The 12,082-nt window shown below is 33.7% G+C and overlaps 1 protein-coding gene across 3 annotated transcripts in view; it reads left to right on the top strand.

Moving 5' to 3' along the window:
- Positions 1-12,082, top strand: part of LOC118195968 (uncharacterized) — a 77,167-nt gene that overhangs the window by 54,492 nt on the left and 10,593 nt on the right. For 2 of the 3 annotated variants that reach the window (XM_035367314.2, XM_035367313.2), the window contains 2 exons: positions 392-513; positions 6,694-6,762. In XM_035367314.2, the coding sequence (XP_035223205.1) occupies positions 392-513; positions 6,694-6,762 (191 nt within the window). Of the gene's footprint in view, positions 1-391; positions 514-6,693; positions 6,763-9,814; positions 10,915-12,082 lie in introns of those variants that run through there. The other variant, XR_015038262.1, reaches the window with a different exon arrangement.

The raw sequence follows: 12,082 nt of genomic DNA, 5'->3' as shown, positions 1-12,082 counted from the left end.
TTTTATTCTGACTGTTTTGGTGTTTGTGAATTTGAGGATCTGTTGCTGATGCCTTAGTTACTGAAACAAAACATGGGAGGAGCTTGATGACTGTCGTATAAATTTTCCTCTTCCTGTTGAAGTTGAGACTAGAATGTTGAGTATGAAAGGATGCAGTTAGTATGCAATGTCGCTGGCCGTTACAGCACCGTGTATAATGTCATTAGACTGTGTCATTCTGTGATTTAGAAGCAAAATCTGCATAAAATCATAGACTCTTAAATGTACAAGTTTCAAATTAAACATCCTTCACAGTGTACATAAAGTTATTATTTTATTTTAATCATGGTCCAAGAAAATTATTTTATTTGCAGCAATACTCTTAAATGCGGTTACATTCTTTTTCATACAGAATATCAAGCGACATTCATTAATGAAATTCCTCTTTTACCGAATAATACTCCTCGTGCAAGTTTTGATAGTGGAATGTTTCACAATGCGGTGGATCATTACCCAACTTGCGGAAACTCTTTGGTAAGTATTTTTAAGGATATTTATAAAATAACGATAAAAAATAGAGAGATTAAAAAAAACTATATACTTCCGTTAGTTAGCCAAAAGTTTTCTTCATGAGACATTTATATAAGTTTATATATATAAGTTTTATTAGCATTTATTTATAAAGTATTTATTTATTTATATAAAATTGCATTATGTTTTTATATAAAGCGTTTATCATACACTGTATAGCTCTTTCAGTATTGTATATGAGCAGTTCCAGCACTCATAATAAAGATAACAAAAATATATTGATATGAAATGCATCACTCAACAAAGTTTCTATGCAATATAATAATGGCTGCTGAAAGTATGAACTGCGCAAAACAGTTTTTAAAGCAAAACTCTTAAAAAGTAAATATTTAGTTAAATGTTCGTAAAGTTGTAAAATTAACAAAGGCGAGTTAAGATTTGAATGTTACCCTCCCCCTGGAAGTATCAGTGCCCGGAAAGCAGTGCGACAATTGTATTTAAACCTCTCGACAGTATGGAAAACCTTGCGGGAATTTCTCCACGTCTACCCATATAAGATAAGCCGCGTGCAGGAATTATAATAAATGGGTGGCATTTACTCTGACATTTCTTGCTAGGCTGGATTCATTATTGGGCCATTCTTTTTTGAGAACATTACTCGAACAGGACCACAGGTCTGTACCATTACCACGCAAACGTATTATGATACGCTGATTATTTCTGTGATTCTACAATGTCAGTATGGGCATTTGCTGGATCAGGTAACTTTTATGCAGAATGGATCTCAACCACACATTGGTCTATCGATGCAGCGGGTATTGCACCATCACTTTAAATAAGAAAGGCTCACGAGCCTCTGAATTTCTATTTGCAGGACTGCCTCGCTCTCCGATTCTAACACTATGTGAATTTCTCCTTTTGGATTATTTGATGTTCGAGGTATATCTTTATGGGGTTTCAACCTTGACGACCTTAAAGGACAGGATATCACAAGCATTCCTGGTCTGACATGTTACTTCCGGTTTAGCACTCCTGGTGACATGGAACTTTTCGTGCTGAGCATTCCTGGTGACATATTACTTTCGGCCGTCGAGAATGTTGTGTACAGGATGCAATATGTGGTCGAGAGAATGGTGGTCTCACTGAAAGAGCTCTAATGTCTTTGCCGAGGAAGATCTTTTATTGAATAAATTGCATTTCTGTAACCCTTTGGGAGCGCTACATTTTTCCAATCAGCGATTTTCGGAACGAATTTCTTTATCATAAAATCTTTTCACTAGACCCATTACCAAATTTGGTGTCATTTCAGCTGATACTCCGATTAATAGCTTTGAGTAACGTTAGTTAAAAAACAAAACACTATATATTTATATAATTTGGAGATGGTATGATGAGAGAACTTAGTAGAGAAGACAACAAGTATTTATTTTTCAGTCATGGCTAAGGAGAAAATGAAATTAGAAGATAGCTAAGATACTGATTGTGTAGTAGACTGGAATCTTGACAGAACACAACTAGCCTGACGATTAAACACTTTATATTCCTGAACGTAAACAATTCTTTGGAAGAACATTTTGTAGATATCACTTAGCGCAACGAATGTACTCTTCACCCCACGATTTTATACAAAACGCAATTACATTTTAGAACAATGGAAGAAAACTGCAGAGGGGTGAACAGAATGCTAGCTAGGTGACAGCAGAGGAAAATTGATGTGTATTATGCAGCAAAGCCTGCTCCTTTGTTTTAATCTTAAACAGCGACTGAGCAAGAAAATTACAGCAATGCGGAATATTGCAGGGAAAGAATGACGTCAGTGCAAATGCCTTGAAGACCTTGCCTAATTTCAATTGAAATGAGGAATTAAAAGGGCTGTTGCTAATTAAGTTAGTAATTTGTTAATAATTTTCCGTCACATTTTATATTTTACAGAAAACAGCACCTACTCATATATATGCGTACAGTGCCTCAAAAGTTCTTTTACCCAGTCTTTATTTCGGCAATCGCTGGTTATAGATATATACTTATAAAAATTTTTTAAATGAAGGAATATTCGTGTTTTAACATGTCATAATTTAAAGAAATTAGAGCACATATATAACACATATAAAACATTATAGAGTAACAGAAATTATATATTAGTTTGCACACACTTATACAAGTAAAACATATACTTATAATGAAACATAATTGAGCTAATATATATTATACACTTACACATTTAAAGACACATATAGATCACATGTAAAATGCGCATATAAAACATACATAAAACATGCAGACACACTGTAGAATATTAGTAGATTGCTTGCACTTGTACAAGCAATATACACAATGCTTATATACTTTGAATAGTTACGCGGTGCTTATATTAGATACACTATGCTTATAGATATTTACGAATGCGAAATCAAATAGGTACACAATACGAATAAATACATAATGCGAGATTAGATACACTATGCATGTAGAGTTATTAGATATTAGATTATACACAATTACACAGACAGAATAAAACACTATATAACAAAATAAAACACAGTTTTTACACGCAGCACTAGGCAGGCTGTGTTGCGTGATGTTGCCAAGCCCAATAATTCTATGTAGAGCTATTAGATTATTAAACAGGTAATGCGGTTACAATGCAGATAAATACAGACTACATATACACTATACAGACACTACATATACAGACAGGTTATATGATGCCATTAACGTATGCATTGCGATCAATAATTTCAGATGAGACTCTTTGCTGCACTGTATACAATGCTTATTAGATATTGTATTAGGTATACAATGTTTATAGAATTAGAATATATACACAATGCTTTTTATATGCACAGTGCTCTTACAGAATATATACACAGTGCAGAATCAGTTACACAATGCTTGTTGTATATTAGACATTAGATATCATGGTGCACATTATTATACAAACCGAATAAATCACTATACAACAATATGCAAGCCAATGAAAGTATATAACACCATGCATGCCGTGTTGTGTAATGTTGCCAAGCCAAGTATTTCTATGCAAGGTTATTATATTATACAGGTTAAGTAGATGCAATGTAGATAGATGCAGATTAATTCTGCGCTTTGTGTAGAGCAGATGCAATGCATATATAAAACAAGTAGGTTGTATTATGCTGATATTGTATACAGTACAAGTAGTAATTACAGATGAAACTTTACACTGTAGAATACATTATGATTCTTAAGTATTATATCAGATACACAATGCTTATATAATTTGAATAGATATGCAGCGCTTTTTATATACACAATGCTTACAGAACTGATATACAATACAAAACTGATATACAATGTAAAAACGTATACACTATGCTTGTAAGGTATTAGATATTAGAAATTATATTGCGCACAACTGTACAAACAAAATAAAACACTATACTACTATATACAACTTTAATGCAAACAAAATTATGCTAACAAATTAAAACACAGAATCAAATACTATAACAACACTAGATACAACACAAAACACTAGATACAATACAATTATGGTGCACAATTATATAAATACAATTATACTAACAAATTAAAACACTATTCTGTTATATACAACACAATTATAGTACGCAGCACCATGCATGCTATGTTGTGTGATGTGGCCAAGCTATGTATTTCTATGCGAAGCAATGAGATTATTCATGTAATGCAGATACAATATTGATAGATATAGATGAATTAAACATTATATATATGCTAGATACAGTGCAGATATAATACAGATAGTTTGTATAATACAGATATGATATGCAGGCAATAACTGGAGACACTATGTTATAGAATGCGCTGCACTTATTAGATATTATATTAGATGCACACTGCTTATTGAATTAAAGTAAGTACACAATACGTTTTATATACACATTGCCCAGAGGACAAATACATAGTGCAAAGTCAGATACACAATGCTTGTAGAGTATTAGATGTTAGAATTTAGTTTGCGCACAGTTATATGAACAGAATAAAATAAAATATAACACTATACAACTATATACAGCACAAGAGTACAATATCATGCATGCTATGTTGCGTGTTGGTGCCAAGCTAAATAATTTTATGCAATGTTATTGGATTTCAAAGGTACTGCAGATACAATGCAGGTTGTAAGGTATTGCAGGGGACAGGAGACATTCAGAATTCGTCATCCGAGGTATCTTCTTTCAAAATAAGTACGGAGTTTGCTTCTTCTTGCTGGTGTAATTCGGTTATTGTCTGTGGTGTATCCTGGGAAATGCGATCGGTGTTGAGATTAGTTCGTGGCCACAATATCCAGTCCTGATGACATTAGCAGGTTAATGATGTTGTAGACAGCAGACACTAACAGCAGTTCAAGGGCATCCGACAGCATGTTCAAGCGTTTCTGACAATCATTTATCCATTGATGTGGGTTAGGCGATGATGCCCACGGCCGACATTTCAAAGAACACTTATAATAATTTTTCATTGTACCGTGCTGTGTTGTGAACTACAGAATAAAGCAAAATGCTATTTTACTTTCTGTTACATTTCTTATCGTAACGAAAGTTTTCTGCCCAAAACCTTCTTAATAAAGTTAGAAAAAAGCATGAAAGTAGTACCTTTAGTGCAGGTAGTAATCATCACCCAAATCTATGATTTTCTGCCAACGTTTTGGTAGTTTTTCAAGTGCCTTCGGCTCAGAAACTTGGCGGCCGCGGGTCCAAAAACAGATCAGCCTCATTTCGGACGTCCTGTGCAAAATGAGAGATAACACCAGCAAAAGGTAGCTGCTAGTGTGGAAAAAGGTAGAAGTTCGAATAAACGATTTCGGGGCTATATGGTGGATGTGGCAAAAGATCTCATTCGAGTGTGTCAGAGTCCAGCCGGCGAATGCAGACACATGTGGTCTTGCATTATCTGGATGGAATATTACCTTTTTGCGTCGGAACTCAGTTCGACGTTTTTCCTTGATAGCAGCGTCAACTCAGATTAGCATCTCGCTGTACACTTTTTTACCTTTTTCCAGGTACTCTTTTTGGATAATATCATGGCAATCTCACCACATACAAAGAATTATCTTTTTGTTAGTCAAATTGCGCTTTGTGTCGCTACCGACGGGATCGCCGGGCGCAGACCAACCGCCTTTTCGGCCTGCGTCGTTTAAGTAAATCCACTTTTCATCACAAGTGACATATCCTGAATTTTGTCTTCGCATTGATATTCGAGCAGATTAGTGCAGGCTCGAAAACGTTGACCTCATCTCCTTGAGTCAGCCAGCCATTGAACGTGTGCGTCAAGTTTATACGATGCATAGCGTCACTAATCAAAGTGGCACTAATGTCTAACTTCTTATCAAGCTCTCTAGTGGTTGCATACTGATCTTCTTCCACGGAGTTCTCACAGGCGGGCCTCATCAACATCAGTAGGCCGGCCAGAGTGCTCTCCATCTTGAAAGTCATAGTTCTTGTATTTGAACTTTCGATACCAAAGCTTCACAGTGTCATATAAAACATTAGAAACTAAATCTGTACGCATGATTTGGTGACATTCTGTAGCTGACTTTTTGCAGCAGAACTGGAAGTAAATGAAGGTTCCAAACTGGTAGTGTGACAGTTTCATTTCAGAGACCTTGTACTCAATGATAACGATATTTTTATTACAAATTTCACAACACAGTGCTTAAAACAAATCTCTTTCCTTCAAATGCCAAAAATCGTTTGACAAAATATTATTAAACACGCCAACACAAACTGTTTGCGCAGACGATATTTGTGGTGACGTGAAATTTCGTTAAAACCAGGTATTTTTGTTTGGTTTCCCACGCGACTTAACACTGCTCAGATAATTTTGCGATTTTCACAAACTAAACGTGATTTGTGATTACATATTCCATGGTAATTATTGTTCCTCTAACCTGCTTTTCCTCCTCTAAGTATGTCGCCACACTAAAAGAATCCCTTTGTAATTACAAAAATTCTGGTTTAATAAAGAATAACAAAATACGTGTATTTCTCGTCAGTAGTACGAATAATTCGTTTCAATGTGAGAAACGAAAATGATATCACTTGTCTAGCTCAAAAGAATATTAATTTTATTCTAATTTCTTAACTACTGCTTGTAGATTTTTATTAACGTTTAATTCTTTAATTCTTTTCATTTTTACGAGAATAATTTCTACTTCGTTTTAAGGTAAATTGCCCACTTTCCTACCCAGCTGTAGTTTTCATCCAACAACCGCCTTACCCATGTCCAGCGGCGGTAAGTACCAGTCACATCATTTCTATTTAAAATACATTTTTTCATGTAAAGTGTATTTGAAATATACTCGAAAAATATCAGATTAAATTTATTTTAACAGATAGCTTAATCTTAATAATCTTAATATTGATATAAATTGTATCCTCCCTCATGTGTATGTTAATAATGCAACCCAATTTGTAAAGCATTTTATGTTAATTAACCAGTTTTTATGATTTGAATCTGTATTATAATTTCTTCTTCCCTTTAGCCCTTGTCACAATACAAATTATTTTTTTAACCCGTATTTAAGTCGAGGGTTTTGAATGTTTGAGATGCAGTAGGGCTCTTATGTTATCATGTTTTTCCATTGCTATTTTGATAATATTAACCGAAACATAGCATTAAGCGATGAGAAAAAATATCCTTCAAAACAGTAATAGAATTTAACTAATTTAATATAAATACAACAAGAAATATTTAAATAAGCACTTTAACAGAATTTTAGTTAACAAAATGCAAAAATTTGCTTATGAACTGTTTGTTCATAATGTTTTTAACGCAGCAATTTCTTTATGAATTCTTCATAGAATTTCGGGAAATTATTTGACCGATTCTATACAACTAATCTTAAAATTCGGAGAGCACCCTTCTTTCACTGGAAGAAAACATGCAAATGCAAAATTTAAAATTAATCAAACAAGCAACCTAAGTTTCGTATAGATATTTCCAGGAGATTTTTTTAAGGAACAGAGGGAAACAAATTCTGCAGAATTTTTTTGCTCCCGAAGGAGAATGAACTATTTCTGATCATCCTCAAAAGCGATCATCAAAATCTAATCTAAAATAAAGTTGCATTTTCTTTTACTTTTAAATGGTTGACTAAAATCGTAAAATGTTAGTGTCGTAATTTCTTACATGAGTACAGTTTTGCTGATACTTCGCAACTCTGAAAATCTATTTTGACCTTATTTGGCGACTTTATTACAGTCTGAAAAAGCATTCGATAATACTTTGATAATATTAACCGAATTTGTTGATCAAACTAAGCGACGCATTTTTCCGAGTTTTCGTACACAAATAAAAATATTCAAATGATAACGTTAACCGCGATCAGCGACATGTGTTGATTACAACGTTTTGAAACAGCACTTGCAGCTAGCTTATTTTCTTCCGCTTAGCTCTGCCTGTTAATATTCCAGCTTCAGTCAGTTTGCTAAACGACGTTAAAACGAGGCTTGAAAGTTGAGGAAGCTTGAGTAAGCCAAATATGTATAGTCTCTGACTACACAATACTTTTTTTAATTTTAGCTTTGTTATTTTAACATCCGCAAGGGGGAGCATTCAAATAAATGAAAGAACGTATAAAATACAAACTACATGTAATCTGAAATTCATTATCAAGTAATATCAGACATCAACGTTGGGGTCTTAACCAATACAATAATTGTAAGATTGTGGGACATTTCCATTCATGCTTTGTGACGCGGTTTCTGGGAGCATTTAATTGGCGTTATGCAATAAATTCTTAAAAGAGTTTTAGTAAACTCTCTACTGTCTTTTAAAGAAATGACAAATGTATTCCGTGACGCGGAATCTGTGATAAACCCACGTCCACTTACCTATGTTTCAGAACAAGATTCTGAACGTGTACCTTTGTTTCCCTACTAATCTTTAGAAGATTTTCGAGAAACTGGCATTCCTGATTTAGATCTTGTTGGTGAACATTTCCTCAATCACAGATTAAAATACTGTTAACAACCAATTGCTGATATAATAAAAAATTTAGATATGAATGTTTAAGCATTTTGATTCAAAGGTGTGATCAGAAAACATTAGCAAAATATTAAACCCGGAGATGCAGTTCTTATTTGGGAGTGAAAATAATGCCGATTAACCATTGCTGCTAAAATTACTACTTGGGTGTGCAGGCAAGTCTCCACATTTATTCAACATCAAGTCTGTTCACTGCGACCGCTCAATGACAGAGCGAGATTGACCACTACAACCGGTTTTCTGACCAACAGAGGAGGGCGCTGTGATCACGTACGATGGAGGCAGGATCTTGGAAGAGCTCCTGAATTTTCAAAGGTGTTTTCCAGAAAATCTTCATTTATTTAAGAAAAGTTTCGCGAATATCCTCTGCACTGTCTCGTTCTCAAGGCCGGGAGTTCTCCTGTACCTGGGGGTCTTGTCTTCCTTGCAATCTTTTGCAGCACTAAGACGGAGCGTTCAGATAAGTAGAACTTCTTTTCTCTAAGCTAAATCAAATATCTGTCACTAAAGTACCTTTAAATTCATTTATTTATTATGATCATTATTATTATTATGCTCATTTTATTATGTTCTGGCATTAAATACTTAGTAATTGCTTTAAATCATGTGGTTCTTTTTTGGTTACCATCTCGTAGGGACGCTATCCTTATCAGTAGTGTTAGCACTAACCATTGGGGCGCCTTTGATGAATTTCTCGAGAGAGAAAAACACGATCTCGGGCCTCAATGAATGTATAGAGTTGTAGTTTTTGTATAGAGTTGTAGTCTCTAACCTATATTTCCTATCTATTTAAATTAAAAGCATATATTAATACAGTGTGCCTCAAATTGATTAAATAGTACACATACAATAAATTATGACCATTAACTTAATAAATAAATAAAATGCCTATTTTTTAAAAAAATTAATTAATATTAAAATAAAAAAAAAACTCCGTTATTTATTTACTTATTTATTTTTGCTGATATGTTCTCGCCTTGTTTTGGATTTATGATTTTATCTGATGGTGTTTTCTGAGTATATAAATATGTTGGAAACCGCAATAGATGATGTTACTTAATTTTAATGTATAACTTTGTATGATATTATATGTATCTTGATCTTATATGTCTTCAGTTACTGTGTCTCAAGGTAGAGGCTAATATTGGTTTCCATGGAAAAAAATAAAAGTTTAAATTTAAAAATTTTTAAATTTTAGTTTCCCTGTTATAGCAAAAGTTAGCTTCTAAACTTGACTTATACTGTTATGTGACTGGACCCCAATATTTATTATTTTATTATTAATTTTTCCCCCATCTTTACATCTATTCAGCTTTACAAAACATACTCATTACACACACCTGGAAGACCCTATTTAATGTAAATGATAACAACTTTGACTACACACATAAACACAATCGTGGTTTCTTTTTTTTTTTTTTTTTTTTTTTTTTTTTTTTTTTTTTTTTAAACAAAATTTTCTTGTTTCCTTTCCTTTTCTTTCTATATTTCTATAGGCCCTTTTTTTTTTTTTAAATTATAAATAAAAATTTTTTTTCCCTCTCCATTACTTTTGGGCCATTTATTTTTTACTTTATTTTGTCCCATCTTTTCTTCCTGGCCTTTCGAACTCGTATAAAATATACGAAGTTCCTTTTTACTCTCCTCTGAAATACGAAATTGCCCCCCTTTCTATATACCTTTCCTTCGCACCTATGCTTGATTTTTCGCCCATCGGTGCAGAAAGACTTAGCGGGTGCAACAAAAGACATCTGTCTACTTTGTCTGTCTGTCTGACAACCGGTTTTCTGTCTCTTGTGCTGCTAGACTTCGAAGGTGTATGCTGTGCTTCTGTCCGTCCTCACCGCCGATGATGCGTGTCTGCAATTTTGTTATTTTTCGTGCCTTTCTGACGACCATCTCCATATAGTTTCAAGAGAATGCATTTTGTCAAAAAATAATAGTAAGTGATATGAAGATTCAACTAAAATTGATCTAGATGCTTATATCTGCGGTAAATGAATGATGTTTTACGACTTGAGACGTTCTCGAAAGGAATTCTCGTGCACGTGTTGCGTCTTGATGCTAGAATTGGCCTTGTGTTTCCACAAAAATATATTGGAATAATAATTCAGGTCAAAGTCCTTCGCTATAAAAACTGAATTTTTGTTATCATGTAACTTTGTGTAGCGAAGATGAACTGAGATTTACTAGATTGGAATTGTACGCATTTTCTGCACGAAAGGTTAGGACTCAAAATGGTAGGACTGATTCTTACTGCTGCAGTAGTTTGCCATCTATTGTCTTCTGTCTGGATATGTTTTCTTGATTTATACTAGTATTCATTTAAAATTTCACGATGTCAAGATATAATAAATTTCTCGTAATTCACATTATTTGAAATGTCATCCTTTGGGGGTAAGTTACTCTTAATTCGATATTTTCTTTTAAACCACACACTTCATCCCATTTGGCACATCATTTATTATTACATTGGGAAAGATAACGTCATTAGACTGTTATAATTGAAAACCACAGATGTATAACTTTTTACGCCCGGTACAAAGAATTTTGCCATTAGAACTGTCAAGTAGTTAGTTAGAAGATATTAAAAAAAAAGGATGCAATTAAAAGAATATATTGAACGGTATTTAGTTGAAAATAGCGAAAAAGATGTGAAATCTGTGAAAAACAGGAAGGGAAGAGAAGTCAGGCTTATCCAAAGACTTTTTGGAATTGTAGACTGTATCAGCATTTTAACATTTGTTAGTCTTTTATCTTTTTCTTTTAATTTTAGACTTTTCGCGTTTATTTTCAGTAATTCTTCTCTTTAAAATTTTTAACAGGTTAAGAATGTTAAATTTCAGATGACGCTAGTTTGTATTTTATGCGTGCTGTCACTCATTTTATTTACTGTATGTTTTTCCACCAATAATTTCCACCGCTTGGTTGTTCGCAGTGGAAACAAGAACAAATTTTAGAATGAACTGAAAATATGTATGCTTAGTAGGCTTATTAAAAATACTTGTTCTTTACAAGAGCGATATTTTATTGACCTAAACCAAATTTCAAAAATAAATAATGCTTTAGAATATGTTTCTTAGTCTCTAGAGCCCGTAATACGCTGGTAGTATTATAGTTATTTTGAGGCGTAAGCAAATATCCCGCCGTGTAGATTGACTCTTGTAAACTGATACTGGTATTCTGTTTATCCAAAGCCTTTATATATCCATGTAGTTGTTGTAAGTTTAGACGTTTGCCAGAAATCTTGTAATTGCAGTAGACGTTTGAAAAAAATTCAGACTTCTCCGAGATGTTACGAGCTACGAGGCTAATCTCTAACAGCTTGCTAGCACTTCATGGTGTACACGTATTAGATTTCATGCTAATTAACCCAGTTATCTTATTAGCTTGCCTATGCTTTCACTTCTTCTTTCAACAACTGTGATCAGAGTGCAAATTAAATTAATTATAAACAGTGAAGAGTTCTTGAGTTTGAGAACGTTTGGCACCATTTGATGACCGTTAAGGTACTACGCTTCTCTGCTGTGAACATAAAATATCGCCTTGTATTATTGGCAACAAG

The sequence above is a fragment of the Stegodyphus dumicola genome, chromosome 1, assembly GCF_044657685.1.
Source record: "Stegodyphus dumicola isolate Sdum_Otavi_A_Nest chromosome 1, ASM4465768v1".
Lineage (NCBI taxonomy): Eukaryota > Metazoa > Arthropoda > Arachnida > Araneae > Eresidae > Stegodyphus > Stegodyphus dumicola.
The sequence above is the reverse complement of the archived record's forward strand: the minus strand, read 5'-3'. Positions and strand labels throughout refer to the sequence as shown.